The sequence below is a fragment of the Marmota monax genome, unplaced genomic scaffold (assembly GCF_021218885.2).
Source record: "Marmota monax isolate L192 unplaced genomic scaffold, Marmota_monax_Labrador192_F-V1.1 WCK01_AAM20220418_F8-fsc00045, whole genome shotgun sequence".
In the NCBI taxonomy this organism is placed as follows: Eukaryota; Metazoa; Chordata; class Mammalia; order Rodentia; family Sciuridae; genus Marmota; species Marmota monax.
This window is the reverse complement of record NW_026692132.1, coordinates 2,289,761-2,306,147: the sequence shown is the minus strand read 5'-3', so window position 1 is coordinate 2,306,147 and position 16,387 is coordinate 2,289,761. Positions and strand designations below refer to the sequence as shown.

The 16,387-nt window shown below is 36.2% G+C and overlaps 1 protein-coding gene across 4 annotated transcripts in view; it reads left to right on the top strand.

Moving 5' to 3' along the window:
- The first annotated feature begins 7,659 nt into the window (after positions 1-7,659).
- Bco2 (beta-carotene oxygenase 2) overlaps positions 7,660-16,387 on the top strand; it is a 36,167-nt gene continuing 27,439 nt past the window's right edge. The window contains exons 1-3 of one of the 4 annotated variants that reach the window (XM_046465645.2): positions 8,286-8,304; positions 8,391-8,446; positions 12,705-12,909. In XM_046465645.2, coding sequence (XP_046321601.1) covers positions 12,719-12,909 — 191 coding nt within the window. In that variant the 5' untranslated portion in view covers positions 8,286-8,304; positions 8,391-8,446; positions 12,705-12,718. The other 3 variants (XM_046465657.2, XM_046465652.2, XM_046465641.2) reach the window with 3 other exon arrangements.

The window sequence follows — 16,387 nt, the reverse complement described above, 5'->3', positions numbered from 1 at the left end:
CCTTGTGTGAGTGGCTTTTTATACACATCAACCAGATCAGTGTATGCAGTTAGTGATTATATTTAGAAGCCTTAGAGCAGTGTGGTATGGACTAGAGATTAATGATACAGCAGTAAGGAGATTAGCTTAACAACAGGATGTCCAGGTCATTTCAATTGTATAATTTAGAAATTGAATTTAGAAGATCTCTAGTGTTATTCATCAGGCTAAAAATATTCTTCCTTTGATGTAAATAAAGTACTGCTATAATTTTGTTCAAACTATATTGATATATAAATTGCATAGGAAAACTATAATTGTCAGATTTATAAAAATCACAGTACCCATTTTTCAATCACAGATAATTCATTTTTCTATATGTCTGTTTTTCCAGTAAAAGCAATAACAGATTTGGACACATTTGCAAACAGTATCACAGAGAATTGGTATTTTTAAAGAAGATAGCTTGTTTGCCTTGCTGTGTTCTAAGCTCTAAAATTAAATCTCACTGTTTTAAGGCATAAACATTATATCAATACTCATACTGGAGAGGATGAAAAAATTTATAAATTTATAAATAAATTAAAAAAGTTGGGTATATGTGGGGGTAGGAAAGAAGTTGGAATAAGATGGACATCATTACCCTAAGTACATGTATGAAGACATGAATGGTGTGAATATACTTTGTATACAAACAGAGATATGAAAAATTGTGCTCTATATATGTAATATGAACTGTAATGCATTCTGCTGTCATATATATAACAAATTAGAATAAAAGGGTATATGGAAAAAATTATTGGGTTGGTTGAGATATACACTGCTGGAATAGGATAGATTAGAGGTCAACAAAATAACTTAGAAATGAAATTTTTAGGCGCCTGGGGTTGTGGCTTAGTGGTGGAGCACTCGCCTAGCATGTGTGAGGCCCTGGGTTCGATCTTCAGCACCACATAAAAATAAATAAATAAAATAAAGGTATTGTGTTCACTACAATTAAAAAATACTAATAAAAAAAGAAATGAAATTTTAAAAAACTTAATAACAACCAAAGATGATATTTGAGTTAATATGACATATCACCTGAATCTTTTTTTTTAAAGAGAGAGAGAGAGAGAGAGAGAGAGAGAGAGAGAGAGAGAACTTTTTAATATTTATATTTTTTAGTTTTTGGTGGACACACATCTTTATTTTATTTTTATGTGGTGCTGAGGATTGAACCCAGCACCCTGAGAATGCCAGGTGAGCGCGCTACCGCTTGAGCCACATTCCCAGCCCCTCACCTGAATCTTGAGTCATTTTATTAGAGTTCTTTATGTTTGAAATAGAAAGATGACTCTGTTGACCTACTATCTTTAAGAAATACTCAGTTTTGCTAAGCATTTATTATTATTATTATTATTATTAAAAATAAGGTCAACAGATTATTTCAAATTGAATTTTATAATATACTTGTTATATATTTTATAGTATCATTATTGTTCAGCATCTGGTTATTCCCTTTATAATTCCAGAAAATTTATTGGGTAATTTCATTTGTTGAGATTAAGACTAAGGGACTCATATTTTAAGTCACAGTGTCTTTACTATTCAGAATGGCCACCTTCTAGTACCAAAATGCCTAAAACCTTAATAATTAAGGCTTATTTTTTAAAAGTCACATTTTGATGATTTTTGTACCACCCATATAAATAAGAATAATTTCACAACTGCAATATACTGTTGCAGGAATCACTCTTTATCATTTTAATAAATTTCAAACGTTTTAAAATTATTTATCATTGACACTAATCACAACATATATTGAACCAGCTTTGTGTATTATACTATGTTAGGCACTGTGGAAAGTATAGAATAGTTTAATAAACTGCCTTTTGACATTTTTCACCACTCCTTTATTAAAATACACTTAAAGTTTTGCTAGGAAGACATGACATGCTAATGTTTAAAGCATCTCTATGGGAGTTACTAGAACTGGAAAGGGGGTCAAATTTTTTTTTTTTTTTTTTTTTGCAGTGGTGGAGATTCAACCCAGGTCCATGAGCATGCTATGCAAGCACTCTACCACTGAACTACATCCACAGCCCTTGGGAAGTAGATTTTGAGTTGGATTTCTGAAAATGAAAGAAGGTAGACTATTTCAGACAGGGAAAAGCTTGTTTAAGGGCATAGAAGAACCACAGCACATCATGGTATGTTAGGCACTTTGCAGAGATGAGAATTCATAATGGGGAATAGTTATCATCTAAACTGCTGGAGAGCAGGGGCTGACTCTTGTTTTTTGGTATTCTTACTTTGTATCATAGTATTCAATAGACTGGTGTTCAAAAATGTTTGTTAAAGTAATAAAATCATATATGTATTTTTTATGGTGGGCATACCTTCACAGGGTATGCCCTGTGGTACTATGTTGTCAAAAAATGTTTGTAAAATCAACGATTGAAAAGGTATGAAATGATAGAAAGGCAAAGAATGAAAGGTAAGTTGTTTCTTGATTGTAGAATCCTTTATTGACAGTCTTAAATTTGGACTTTATTTTGTGTTTGAATCTTTCAGAGGAGAGGAATGGCACAATGAAGGTGATCACCTTGGATCCAAATCAACTAACCTACCAATAGTGTAAAGATAGAGGAAAGTTTAAAAAGGGAGTCTACTATTGGTGATACAATTTTTTTTTTTTTTTTTTTGCAATTGGCAGAAGGGGGGGGGGTTATTGAACCAGCATGCTGGGGCTCCGTGCCCACTCAAGAAGGGAAAGCAGCCCAGAGCCCCGAGCAGGGGCTGAGCACTGCTTAAGTACACTTTTTGGGGAGGGCGGAGGGCTTTGTATACATCAGAACAAATCATCATGAGGCGCGGGAAAATTGAACAACTCCTAAACATGATTGGTTCATTCATTGGTGGGAACAGGTCAGGCTGGAGTGATAGGTCATTCCTAAGGAGGGGTTACATTTAAACTGATTGGTCCAGGCCCTGCAATGCCTATGTGCGACCACACAGAGCCCTTCAGTTATTAAACAACCAATCAGGGGAAATGTTTACTGGGCGGTTCTAAGCATTGTCTTAACAGCTAACTCAGACCTTGCAGCTTAGAAACTTTTACAACACCCGATCTTTTACCCTTTAACTTTTACGCTTTAACTTCAATTTCTTTTACCCTTACATTCCCCACTCCTTTTTTCTGACTACTTTTAATCTTAAAAGTAATGCATCACGATTATTGAAGGGTTTCACATTTCATGAGTTGTTTTGCGTTCCCTGGAATCATTTTCAGCATGGCCTCCATTTTAGATTCCACTCGGTATTAGACCCCGATTTATCTAACTACACTGACTACCTAACTTAAAATCTGCCTTTATTCCCCCCTCTAATTTGGGAACTCCTTACTGCTGTAAGGAAGGGGGGGCGAAGAGAATCTTTCTGGCTTCTTCAGGCTGAAAAGGGACGGTGTGGGGCAAGCAGTTTGGAGTCCCCCTTTAAAAATATCGGGTCTATCGAGTGGTCCATGATAAAAGTTCAATTGAGAAGTATTAGGCTGGAGGGCCATTCGAGTGATAGGTGGTCTATAAGAGAAACAAGAATTCATTAGTACTGGAACCATATTGATGCAGCAATAAATGCCATAGCACAGGAATATGCCAATGAGTATGATGGCAAAGACAAAGACAAACAATGTTTTCCACCAGGAAGTACCAAGAACCAGGAGCTAAGATATTGTTTCCATGACAAAGTTGCTGAGGACATGGCTTCTATCTGAGCATGTAAATCTTTAAGGATATTTGTCACCTTGCCAGAAATGTCAGGGATGTAAACACAACAACTAACATTTAGGTTTACAGATGTCCTTTTTACTAGTATGACCTATGTCTAATAGAGAAACCTTTAATTTGCTACTTAGGGCTGGATAACCATACTAGCAAACACCAAGCCTACCTGTGTAGGTTAGGAATATCTGTGGGCCTTAAACTAAAAACTACTCTGGTAGTTCCTTTTAATAGTTATCAGACATTCCTGTCTGAGAATCTCTTTTGTAGCCTCCAGTTTACTTATTTTTGGAAGTTACATTTAATTATTATTTAATTTAAAATGTCTAGGAACAGCTGTGCTTTGGCTTTAACTATCTTTGCTAAGTGTTTAAGATGAAGCAATTCAAACTGACTTTTGTTCTTATCTATTGTCAACAGTCAGCTGAGTTTCCCTGGGTGTCCTCGGGGAACTTCATAGCAGCTTCTCAGTTCTGCTAGTGCCATTTACCTTAGGATGGGTCCTGGCCTTGCTTGACCATGTGGTTTCCCTTGGAAGCATCAGGGATGTCTCCCCTTTCTAATGACCCTCCTCTTTACAGCAAATGCACTGATTGGCTTTCTGTCCTCCACTGGTCTCATTAATCTCCCTGCTCAGGAGGTTATGTGGCCTAGAGTTGCTGAGCCCTTTGGAGAAGTCCCCTATTCCCTGATTCAGACTGACTCAGAGGGCAAGAGCCGAATATTGGTTTTTTTGGCCCTTTTAATTTAACTAATTTTAAAAACTTGATCTTAAACATCCAGCAAATAAGTTAACAGCCTTATATTAAGAGCACTGGGCTTTAATGTGTATCTCTCTATCCTGTAGGTGATAACTCCTTATCTTATGTTGACCCAGGTTGTGTTCTTAAAGCAATACCTCTTTAAAACATTAACAGGCAATCCTTAAACCATCTATAAGCAAACTACAAAACAAAACTAACTAGGGTAAAAACATATTTAGCTTATATAATAGCTACCTTGAATTCTGGCAGGGTTATACATCATAATTCCCTGTTTGAGATCCTAGTAATCTTGGCAAAAACCTACTTTTGGACACAACTTTAACTGTACTGAAATCTGGCTTACTTCTTTCATAGCCACTTTCACATGTAGTGATATGGGACAGAGCCTTATCTCAAGTAAGGCAGGGCTCTTTATAAATCTCAAGTACTATAGTTCTGAAGCTGATCATTTTACAAAGTTTACATAAATTGTTGTTCAAGTTTACATGAACATTAGCTAACACAATATAATATCACACCTAAAACATGAATTAAAGGCTGAAAGCTTTTAACCTCTTGTAGAAAAGTAGTAATGTACTTTTGTGTTTTGCAATAAAACCTTCACACAGATTAGGCTCTCATTAACTTAAAAATACATAAATTGTATCTCAGAGTAGAAAGTAACATGGAACCGTACATATTTTATTGATAACAAGTCCAGTTGTAGAACACAAATGATATGAATAAATCTCCGACATGTTTTTTTTTTTAAGCCTAAAATTACCATACAACTTTAGAACACCAGCTTGATACAATGTTCTTTTGAAGCTTCTACCTTATAGACTTGTATACCTGGAAGATATGAACACATTAATAGCACCATAATTACATTGATGTTTTTATATTAACCGAGGTTAGCTTTTAAAGTAACAACATTACAATATTGAAAAATAACAGCTGTTGTTTAACCATAGTTGTATAATCTTTAATTTCTTTAAGATTATTTACTCAAAAACTTACACACATAACCAACTTACACAAACCTTTTTTATCACTTACTTAAACCTTCTTAATTACTTAATCACATAGACTCTCTTATCCAGAAACACATTTTCCCTCTATTAAATCCATACCTAAAACTTTCTAGTTTTTTTTCCATCTGTTAACCTCCTTTTGTTCACACTTTAAAACAATATCTGTAAATTTCTGAATTTAAGCAGATTATTTTATAGACACCATCATTTTATCTGTTTACCCAATTTAAATTGAACCATTTGAATCACGTGAATCAAAGATATTTGGATCCATTTTTAAATTTTTTTATGAGCGCTCCTCATCTGTCGATTGTCATATCACTGCAGGATATATGGACATACACACATACAGACATACCGACATACAACACATAACACAAGTGTAACACCCTTGTAGCTTTTTCAGGTGAAATCTCCATTGAAATCTCCACAGTTGATCAGAAATAGAACTGATCAGAAAACATTAACCCGTCTGTGGGATTAAAATCATGAACTCCAAAAAAATGCAGAATCTAAGAAAAAGCAAGAGTCCTAAAAAAGATGACTGGCCAGTAATTAATAAATACCATATAATTTACTTTAGGGTTGGGGTCTAGTTTGAGTTCAGGTAAAAAGACACTTTAACCTTTTTTTTTTTTTTTCCTTGGGCCTGAAATCTGCCCTCTGTTGAGCCCCAGGCTTCTTCTATTTGCATATCAGCTTAAGTCCTGGCTGAGGTCTGGAAGGAACCGGGAAAACTGGAATTCTGAGCAGAAACCTCATGCCTAAGGCATTTTAGCTATAAGTCATAATTTCGAGGTTTAAGATGTAATTTTCAAAATTTTATATCTTTATATCTTTTTACATTAGAAACACTTGCTCACGCAAAACTGAAAATAGGATCTTTTTCTGATAATATAAAGGCCACCATCAGAGGAAATTCCCTCAGGATCATTAAGCTGCTTCCTTTGTTCTGAAGTTTCTAAAGTAGTATTAAGTTTTATCATGTATATCCAAAATCAAGCCTTAAAAATTTCCAAGACTGTTGCTAATTAATGTCATTTCAATAAGCCAGACCAACGTTTTAGTTAAGCAAACAGAGGTGGGGTAATCCCTAAAGTGCAGGTAAGGAAGGAGGAGACTCCCCAAAGCAAAATGGCTTTGGCAGCTGCTGGGAGCCCCTTAGTTCCACCTTTTACTTATAGGATTAGTTCCTCTGGCTTGATCTGACCCCAGGCACTAGGCATTTCTCACATCTTCTAACTTTTCAGTAGTCAGCTTCCCAAAAAGTTCATCTTCTGCTTGCAGTTGTTTCGAGTTTGAGAAAAGTTTAAGCGAGATATCAAAGTTTTTAGACCCCAGGCATTTCCCTCTGCAGTGGGCGTGCTCAAGCCAACTACGGGAAGAAAAGAAAACACTGCTTCCCTAATCTCGCTTAACAAAGGGGGGTAAAGTTTATCAAAGTTCTTTAAAACACAGCTAAGAGAGGTGTAAAAGGTGAGAACAGAAAAGCTGGCAGTTCTATTGACTTTTGGTCACTCACAGGAGAAGCATTAGGTTAAAATTTAGCTAAAGTTACTTCCACACATCTAAGGCCGTTTGGAATTTGGGACTCTGCATCGGTCCAAAGTAAAACAATGCCATCACACTTAACAGAGACACAGACAAAATGACACACAAAGATCATCATGTAGCTTCCGTTCGTTCACAACCCCAAGATCTACAATCTTGTGACTCAAGGAGAATGGAGGGAAAAGGGGGAGGAGCAGAAGGATTGAGTGATAGGATCTTGGGGGAAGGGGTCGGAGTGGAGGCAGGGACCAAGAAAGGCTTCAGGGACAGAGGCGTGGAATGGCTTTGTCCCATACTGGGAGTTACTCAGGCAGAGACAGGGACAATACAAACGTGACACAGAGACAAGGACAAACAGTAAACGGTTAACACAAGTTTAGAGGCAAAGATTAAAGACAGACTGTGAATCCAATCTGAGAGAAAGAATTGCCGGCGAAACCAAACGGGTTGGCAGCAGAGTACAAATGAGGGCACTCTTGTCCCTCTACCAACTGGGGGCACTTTTGCCCCCCCCCCCCGAATCCTGTAAGGCATCCCTAAGAGGAGTGGCCTGTGGATTAGGACACGTCTGTCACCACTGCCAGGGAGAATTTACACTCTCCGCTGACGGCCACGCTGCCAACCCAACCAAACCAATCCAAGCCAAAGACCAAACCTGAACCAAAAAGCTCTGAGAACTTACGCTCTCCATCGAGCCAAAAACCAAAAAGCTCTAAGCGATCGCAAAGGAAAAACAAGAAGGAGAACAAGGAGGAGAAGAAAAGGAGGAAGAAGAAGAGGAAGAGGCGCCTTACTTACCCCCTAAAGGAGTCCATTGGAGGTCTCCTTGTCCGGCGATGCGCTTTTCCCGGCCAACGCACCAAATGTAAGGGTCCCGCGAAACGTCGGAGAAAGAGACCACCAAGTGACCACTCATGCAATTGGCAGAAGGGGGATTTATTGAACCAGCATGCTGGGGCTCCGTGCCCACTCAAGAAGGGAAAGCAGCCCAGAGCCTGGTGATACAATTTTAATATTTCAAAACGAAAGACTCCTTATTATAGATAGTTTGTTGGGATATTTGCTCTGGACATGAGACAAGGAGAGATTACTGGTGTTTTGAAGCTCCACCCCTTACCTCCCCTCCCCATCCCATTCTGTCACTGAGCCAGGGACAACCCTGGAGAGTCAGGGACAACCCAGGAAGTTCTGTGAGCGTTCATTGTTTAGTGTTTCTTCCAACTGTGACTGCCGGTGAGTGTAAGCGTTTGAAATCACAGGATCTGCAGCTACTGAACAAATTAAAAAATGTGTTTTCAAATCTTTCTCCATTTTGTCAGGAATCGTTCTACCACTGCAGTAGGTTTTCTTTCTGTGGCAGTGTACCGGCTCCCAGGTAGGGGATTTACCCTTTCTTTTCCTTTTCCTGCCAGTCTGTACTTAAGACTCTCTGCTTCGTTCCCGAAGATTACTGAAGGCTTTTGAAGCTTTCCCTTTCTGTGCAGAGCAGATACAGGCAGCAACTCTGCAGAGCCAGAAGTGAAGGAAGGCCCAGTCAGGATTTGTTTGTTTATTGTTAGGGAAACAGTCCTCATGTTCATGTTTTATACAAAATATAGGGGTAGGATTCAGGTTTAGGGATTTTCTTGGATCTATAATAGGAAGGATATTTACTATTCAGACTTTTCTAAATTGAAAATCACTGCCACATGTTCTAATGTAAATATTTGGTTTTTCTATTTGCATTCTGGGGAATTGCCTTTAAACCTACTTTTTCAATTATATTTCTACTATTGTTTCATGATTTTATTTCTTGGAATTGGCTCATATAGAACTGTCAGAAATCTATCCCATATGCATTATGAATTGTATAATTATTTAATCCAATAACTTTGCTTGCATTATGCAAAGTAATAGGTACTGGAAGAAGAGGGGAGACAAAAGCCAGATCCTATACTCGAGGAATACTGGTGGTAGAGTTTGTAGAACATATTCATCTAAAACATACAAGACAGGAAATAACACAAGGGCTATAAGAGCTATAAATTGCTTCTTTGTGATTTCAGACTCAGGAGAATCAGTTCTTGCTATAGGAAATGGGAATGCCATGCTTAGGAAGCAGGTGACATGGAAACTGGATCTTGAAGGATAAGTTAGATATGTGAATTCCATCTGAAGAACACGAGAAATATCCTTGTGTTATGAGAATGTTATCCTCGTGAATGAGAATGTTATGATTATGATAAGAAGAAAATAGGACTGGTCCAGGTAGGCTGGAGTAAAAGACATTATCAAGAGGCAGAATGACATAAAAATATGGTAATATTTTTAACCATGCATAATTGGATGGGATCTGCAGTCCTGCAGATGTGCTATTTAGAGCTGAAGGCCTTTGGCCATCCCAAACACAAAGGGGATAATAAGCCCACTAATTAGGAAGCTGTGGTGTAGAAAATAATTTGATTCCCTAATTTCTCCTTCCAATTAGGAGGCTGCTATAATATCCAGTTAAGAGGTGAGAGCCCAAATTAAACAGTAAGAAGGAAGTGACTGGTATGAAAGTGAAGTTGAGGCATCTGTGCTGAGGACCGGTTCAGGAAAAAAATAGAGGGAGTTGTCCAGGAGGGAGGAGCTGTTCAAAATCTTTACAATTTCCCCTAGGCACTCTTGCAGACTTTTGAGCCCTAATAATTTATATTGGCCACCTATGTTCTCTCCTTAACATCCCCTACTGGCCCAGTGTTGGTATAGTCAGCAAAACTTAACCATTTAGTGAATGCGAGGGGAGTGCACAAAATGAATTCGAAGCTTACAGAGATCAGCTGGGTGATGTGGCTGGTGAAAAAATTTATTTGGAAGGGGGAAATAAAGAATTATATTTTGACATGTTTAAGAGTCACTTGCTAGAAGTAATTGGTGAATTGAAACTAGATAGAGATTACAAGTGAAAATGCTGAGATGAAAGAATAAAGGTTCAAGGTGACACCTTAGGAAGATTTATGTGGTGATAAGGGAAAAGGAGCCAATAAAGGGAATTAACATTTAGAAAGTATCATTATATTTAATTATGAGATCGACATGAACAGGAAGTGTTAACCTCTTTTTATTCCCACTTTATCATTGAAAAACCTGAAGTTCAGAGAGATTAAGGAATATGCCCAAGGTTGTCAGTTAATAAGCAACAAAGCTGGCATAAAGCACAGAGTTGTGAGAAAGAGAGCAGGAAAGTCAGAATAGTACAGTGTGTCGGAAGCCAAGAATAGAAAGGGGTTTGAAGAGATGTTGACAACAATATCAAGTACCACAGAAAGTTTGAAGAGCATGTACTATATTGCCAACAACATGGAGTATAGAACATATAGACATAAAAATACTTTCTAAAATGTAAATGTTTCAAATGCATCTGTACTCAGATAAGCACCCAATCAGGTTATCCAATTTAATTTTACTTAAAAAAGTGAGATGAGTACAATACCTGACTTCAAGGAATTTATTTTAATTTAAGAGAAGAATAAGAAGGAAAATAAGACAAATATATATAATGTTAATAAAAGTAGGATAAAATAAATAGGTTTGCTTCTTTCTCTCTCTCTCTCTCTCTTTTTTTTTTTTTAAAGCAGCATCTTAATACCTCTTTTAAGGGCTGGAGTCATGGCTCAGTGGTAGAGCGCTTTCCTAGAATGTGTGAGGTGCACTGGGTTCAATCCTCAGCACCACATAAAAATAAATAAATAAAAAGGTATTGTGTCCATCTACAACTAAAAAATGTTTTAAAAAACCTCTAATAATATGGTTCCCAAACTTAAATATGCCTAAGAATACCGGATTGCTTTCTTCCAGAGATTCTGATTTATTATGTACAGAGTTGTGTCCAGGAGTTTGCATTTTAGCAACAACATCAGGTACTATTTCTTTGCAAATAGTCCTCGGACTGGACTTTGAGAAACAATGTTTAACAAATCACTTATTATCAATAATCTGTTTTTTTACTAAGCAGAGTAGAGTGAAGTTTCTAATGCTTTTTATCCTTCAGCAGTGCCTGGCACTTGTTAAATGAATAAAGTAATTCCAAGAAAGAAGATATATAGTAAATCTTATTGGATTATTCATTAAAAGCTATATAAATGATAATACCTAATACTTTTGAGTATTTATTGTATTCTAACTCATTTACTTATAGCTTTAGGTATGATGAGAATTATTATTTCCCCAAATATAAAGGAGGAAATAGTACAGAGAGGTTGAGAGTCTGTTTGGGAAGTGACCAAGATTTGAAACCAAGAAGTCTGGAGCCAGGCAGAATTTGAGCCTACAGTCTTAAATATTACACTGTGCTTCCTTTTAAAGGAAGTAACATTTGAAATAGAACTTGTGCAATATGTAGAGTTTTTTAAAGGAGAAGTTTTGGGAAGGACATACAGAATGAAAGTGAATTTTATTTGGGAAATCAGGAAATAGTTGGGCTTGACTGAATTGTTACATGCAGGAAAGTAAAAGTTCTCGTGTGCCTCTGAACTGAATATCTGCCTAAAGAATGCAAATCTCATTTAGTCAGGGGAATGATATCCATATGTGTTTGTTTATTTTTCTACTTTCAACTTCTGTATCACTGTTAAACTTTTATGAAAAAAATAAAGGATTGTATTTTATATATTTGATTGATTATTTGCATTGATTACCCTTCTGCATTAAGCAATACTGTCTTGTGAACACTCAGTAAGTATGAAATATTAGGGATAATTTCAGCTTCTGAATATATGAGTTTTACTTCTTGTAGTTTTTGAACTTCTGGTAATCTCATAATGAGTATCACTGCATAAATTAATTTATGATACCACTTTCATAGAAAATACCATCTTCTTTCATCTACATGCTATTAAAATGGAAGAAATTAGGGGCTAGGGCTGTAGCTCAGTGGTAGAGTGCTTGCCTCGCATGTGTGAGGCACTGGGTTTGATCCTCAGCACCACATAAAAATAAATAAATAAAATAAAGTTATTGTGTCCATCTACAACTAAAAGAAATATTAAAAAATAGAAAAAATTAAATTTAACATCATATCAAATTTACAGAAATCACTATAAATTTTTGAGATCACATTCTAGTATATCTAAAATACTGGGGTCAAGGTCATTATGATAATATTGAATGGTGGTCATTTAAATTTTGATGTTGTTGTTATAGATGGACAAAATACCTTTATTTATTTTTATGTGGTGCTGATGATCAAACCCAGTGCTTCACACATGCTAGGCAAGTGCTCCACCACTGAGCTACAACCTCAGCCCAATCATTTTAAATTTTAACAGTGAAGTTGTTATTAGCACATCTAGGGTTAGCATGTAGAGTGATCCTTGTAAAAAGATAAGCATTGCTCAACTATGAGGAATGAGAAAATAAAGTCTTGAGTTAATTCTTAGGCAGATTAGTACTGCAAGAAACAAAAGAAAGATTTTTGTGGCTCAAAAGTGGAGAACCAGTTTTGGTAGTCTGAGAATGAGGAAGCAGAGGGAAGGATTTGGAGACCATTTGATGTTAGGTTCACATTTCCCTTAAGCTGTCAGTCTATAGATTATTGCTTATGGGTCAATAGGCATGTTTATAGAAAATCTGGCAACTTTTTTTTGTGTTGTCCTTTGGCTTTCTCTTCACAGTTTTGAAGACATACATGGAAAATACTCATCAGAAAAAAACCCTCTTGGGGCAGCGGCAGAATTTGCCATGTATTGCACCACTGCTGACCACGGTGGAGGAGACTGTGCAGATCATCTCTGCTCAAGTCAAGGGACACATTCCTGAGTGGCTCCATGGCTATCTACTTCGGGTTGGACCTGGAAAATTCGAATTTGGGAAGGATAAGTAAGCCTACATTTTGGAGAACAATGTAGATTTTTGGGAACGGGCTGATTCTGTGGAATAGGAATTAATATCTTCTTTTTCTCTGATGCAAACATTGTCATTCAGTTCCTGTGATTACAGGACAGAAAGTATAGCCTAGTGGAGAAAAAAACCAACAAGACTTAATTGTTTTTTAAATGTCTTTCTTTTCCTATTCTGCAGAATATTGTAAATTTGAAGCCCTCAAAGTTTATGCCAAAAGAGAAGTGGCAGGACTGTGTGACTACCAAGCTGTTGCATCACAAGTTGAAGGACAGCAGTGTCTTTACCTCCTACCATTCTTGCTTGCACCCCATACTCCCCAGATGCAATGCCCTCTTTCAGTTCCTTATACTGGCCACATCTTTTTTTTTTTAAATTAAATTATTTATTTATTCTAATTTGTTATACATGATGGCAGAATGCAATTCATTTCATATTACACATATAGAGCACAATTTTTCAAGTCACTGATTGTACACAAAGTATTTTCACACCATTCGTGTCTTCATACATGTACTTAGGGTAATGATGTCTAACTCATTCCACCATCATTCCTACTTCCTTGCTCCCTTCCTTCCCCTCCCTCCCCTTTGCCCTATCTAAAGTTCCTCCATTCCTCCAATGCTCCACCCCCACCCCTCATTGCCATTATGATCAGCATCCTCATATCAAAGAAAACATTCCAAAAACACTTGGTTTTTTGGGATTGGCGTACTTCACTTAACATGATTTTCTCCAACTCCATCCTTTTACCTTCAAATGCCATGATTTTATTCTCTTTTAATGCTGAGTAATGTTCCATTGTGTATGTATACCAAAGTTTCCCTATCCATTCATCTACTGAAGGACATCTGAGTTGGCTCCATAATTTAGCTATCAGCCACATCTATTTTTGCTCAGCATCTTAGCATTAACTCTCTTACCTATCTTCCCCAATCTTTCCAGGTCTCATTCTTATCGTCCAGATGCACACTAGATCTCCTGTTCTTTGAGTCTTCTCTATCTTCCAATCTAAAAACACTAGAAATTATTATATTACCAATTTAATTCTCTATACAGCACTGTCATTGTCTGTGGTTTTGTTTGTTGATTTGTGTGTTAGCTGTGTTGTCCCTATTAGAATATAAGTTCCATGAAAGCAGAGGCTTTTTAATCACTTGATATCTTTAATATCCAGAATAGTGTACTGCACCCAGATAGCACTCGATGAATAGATATAAACTCTTGAGGATATCATGTCTGTGTGTCTAGTAGGGATGTGAAACAAAATGCCTATGTTCTGGAAGGATTCTGCTTTTTTTTAAATCATTTTTAAGTATTGGAAAAAAATTACTCATTATAAAAATTGTTATTTATATAAAATATTTTTAATGTAGAGAGGGGGAAAAGCATGTACCACTTGACACATCCCCTATTGCACTTTGGTGTATTTCTTGCCAGTTCTCTACCCTGTTTCCATATAATTGTTTTAAATAATTGCAGCCATATGTAGATTTATTGTTGTTGTTTTGATTAAAAAACAAACAAACAAAAAACTTTACACTATCAACAGGGCCTAGTAGCTCATGCCTATAATCCCAGCAACTCAGGAGGCTGAGGCAGGAGGATACCAAGTTCAAGGTCAGACTTTGTAAATCTCTAAGCACATACATTTCAAAACCTTGATGAAATGGATAATTTTCTAGGGAAAAACAGATTGCTAAAATTGGTAGAGATATAAAGTTTAAAAAGACCAGTTTATGTAGAAGAAATAGAGAATGTCAATAAAGACATATTCGAAGAAGAAGGAGGAAGAGGAGAAGGGCACAAGGTCTAGATTATTTTACCGAAGTCTCTCAAACCTTCAGATATGAAGTAGTTCTAATGCTTTATAATTTTTATAGAGCATTGAAAATAAAGGGAAAATTCCCAAATTTTTATGATATTGGTATTTAAACAGGATAAAGATAGTGCAAAAATGAAATTATAGACTAATTTTATTTGTAAAAACCCATGATAAAATACAAAATATATAATATTAACATAGGACTAAGATATTTTATTAACAAGAAAAATCTAACATCATATTAAAAATAAAATTCACTATAATCAGGTGGGAGTAATTCCAAGAATGCAAGATAGATTCATTATATACATATATTATTATATAACCACATTAATAGATCTCTGGAAAAATAAACATAGAATTATCTCCATAAAGGTTGAAAGATACTTGTCAAAAGTCAACATCAATTGCTCAAAAAACCTGCTCAAGAAAATAGGACTTAATGAATAGTTTCTTTTTTGGGGAGGGGTACCAAGGATTAAACTCAGGGGCATTTCGGCCACTGAGCCACATTCTGAGTCCTGTTTTGAATTTTATTTAGAGACAGGGTCTCACTGAGTTGCTTAGTGCCTTGCTTTTGCTGAGGCTGGCTTTGCACTTGAGATCCTCCTGCCTCAGCCTCCAGAGTAGCTGGGATTACAGGCACGCACCACCACACGCTGCAGTTTCTTAACTATGTTTGCATATATGCTTAGTATACATATCATATTTATCATATCATACGTATCTATCTCTATGGTTCTATCTCTGTCTCAATATTTTGTGCTAAAACTAAGTAAGTAAGTTGAGTAATACTAAGTTGAGAATTACTACAAGCATTTTTTCTAACTCCAGGAACAAGGAGAGGATGTTAGTATCTCCACTGCTGTTCAACATTATACCAGTTATAAGCAATACAATTAGACCAGTGACACTAATTAAGGGCAGAAGGCTTAGTAAAGAAGTAAAACTTACTCTTCTTTGCAGATGATATAGTAGCAAACCTACAAAACTATAGAGAATCAATAATAAACTCAATCTTAACAATAAACATAAGGTAACAGGGTATAAAATCAACATACTAAAATCAGTAGCCATCATAGACACAAGCAGTAACATAATGATAGGAAAAACTTCATTTCCAATTGTGACAAAGAAGATTAAATACTTTGAAACTAACTTACCAAGAAATGTGCTAACTTTAAAACTCTTGAAAGGTGCACTTGAACAAATGGAAAGCCCCATCCCCTGTTCTTGAGTAGAATGATTCAACATTATAAAGATTTCAGTTCTGTGTAAGTTAATTTATAAATCTAATGCAATCTTTTTTGTTAAATTGTTTTTTAGTTGTAGATGGACACAATATCTTTATTTTATGTATTTATTTTTATGTGGTGCTGAGGATTGAAACCCAGTGCCTTACATGTGCTGGGCAAATGCTCTACCACTGACCTACAACCCCAGCCCAAAGTCCATTCTTCTTCTTTTTTTTTTTCCCTGTGGTGTTAGGAATTGAACCCAAGGCCTAATGCAATCTTAATAAAAACTCCAACAAGCTATTTAAGGCAGTTAGACAAATTGATAGTAAAGTTCATTAGAAGAAATAAATATTCAAGAATAGTCAAGAAAACATTGAAAATGAAAAATTTTCAG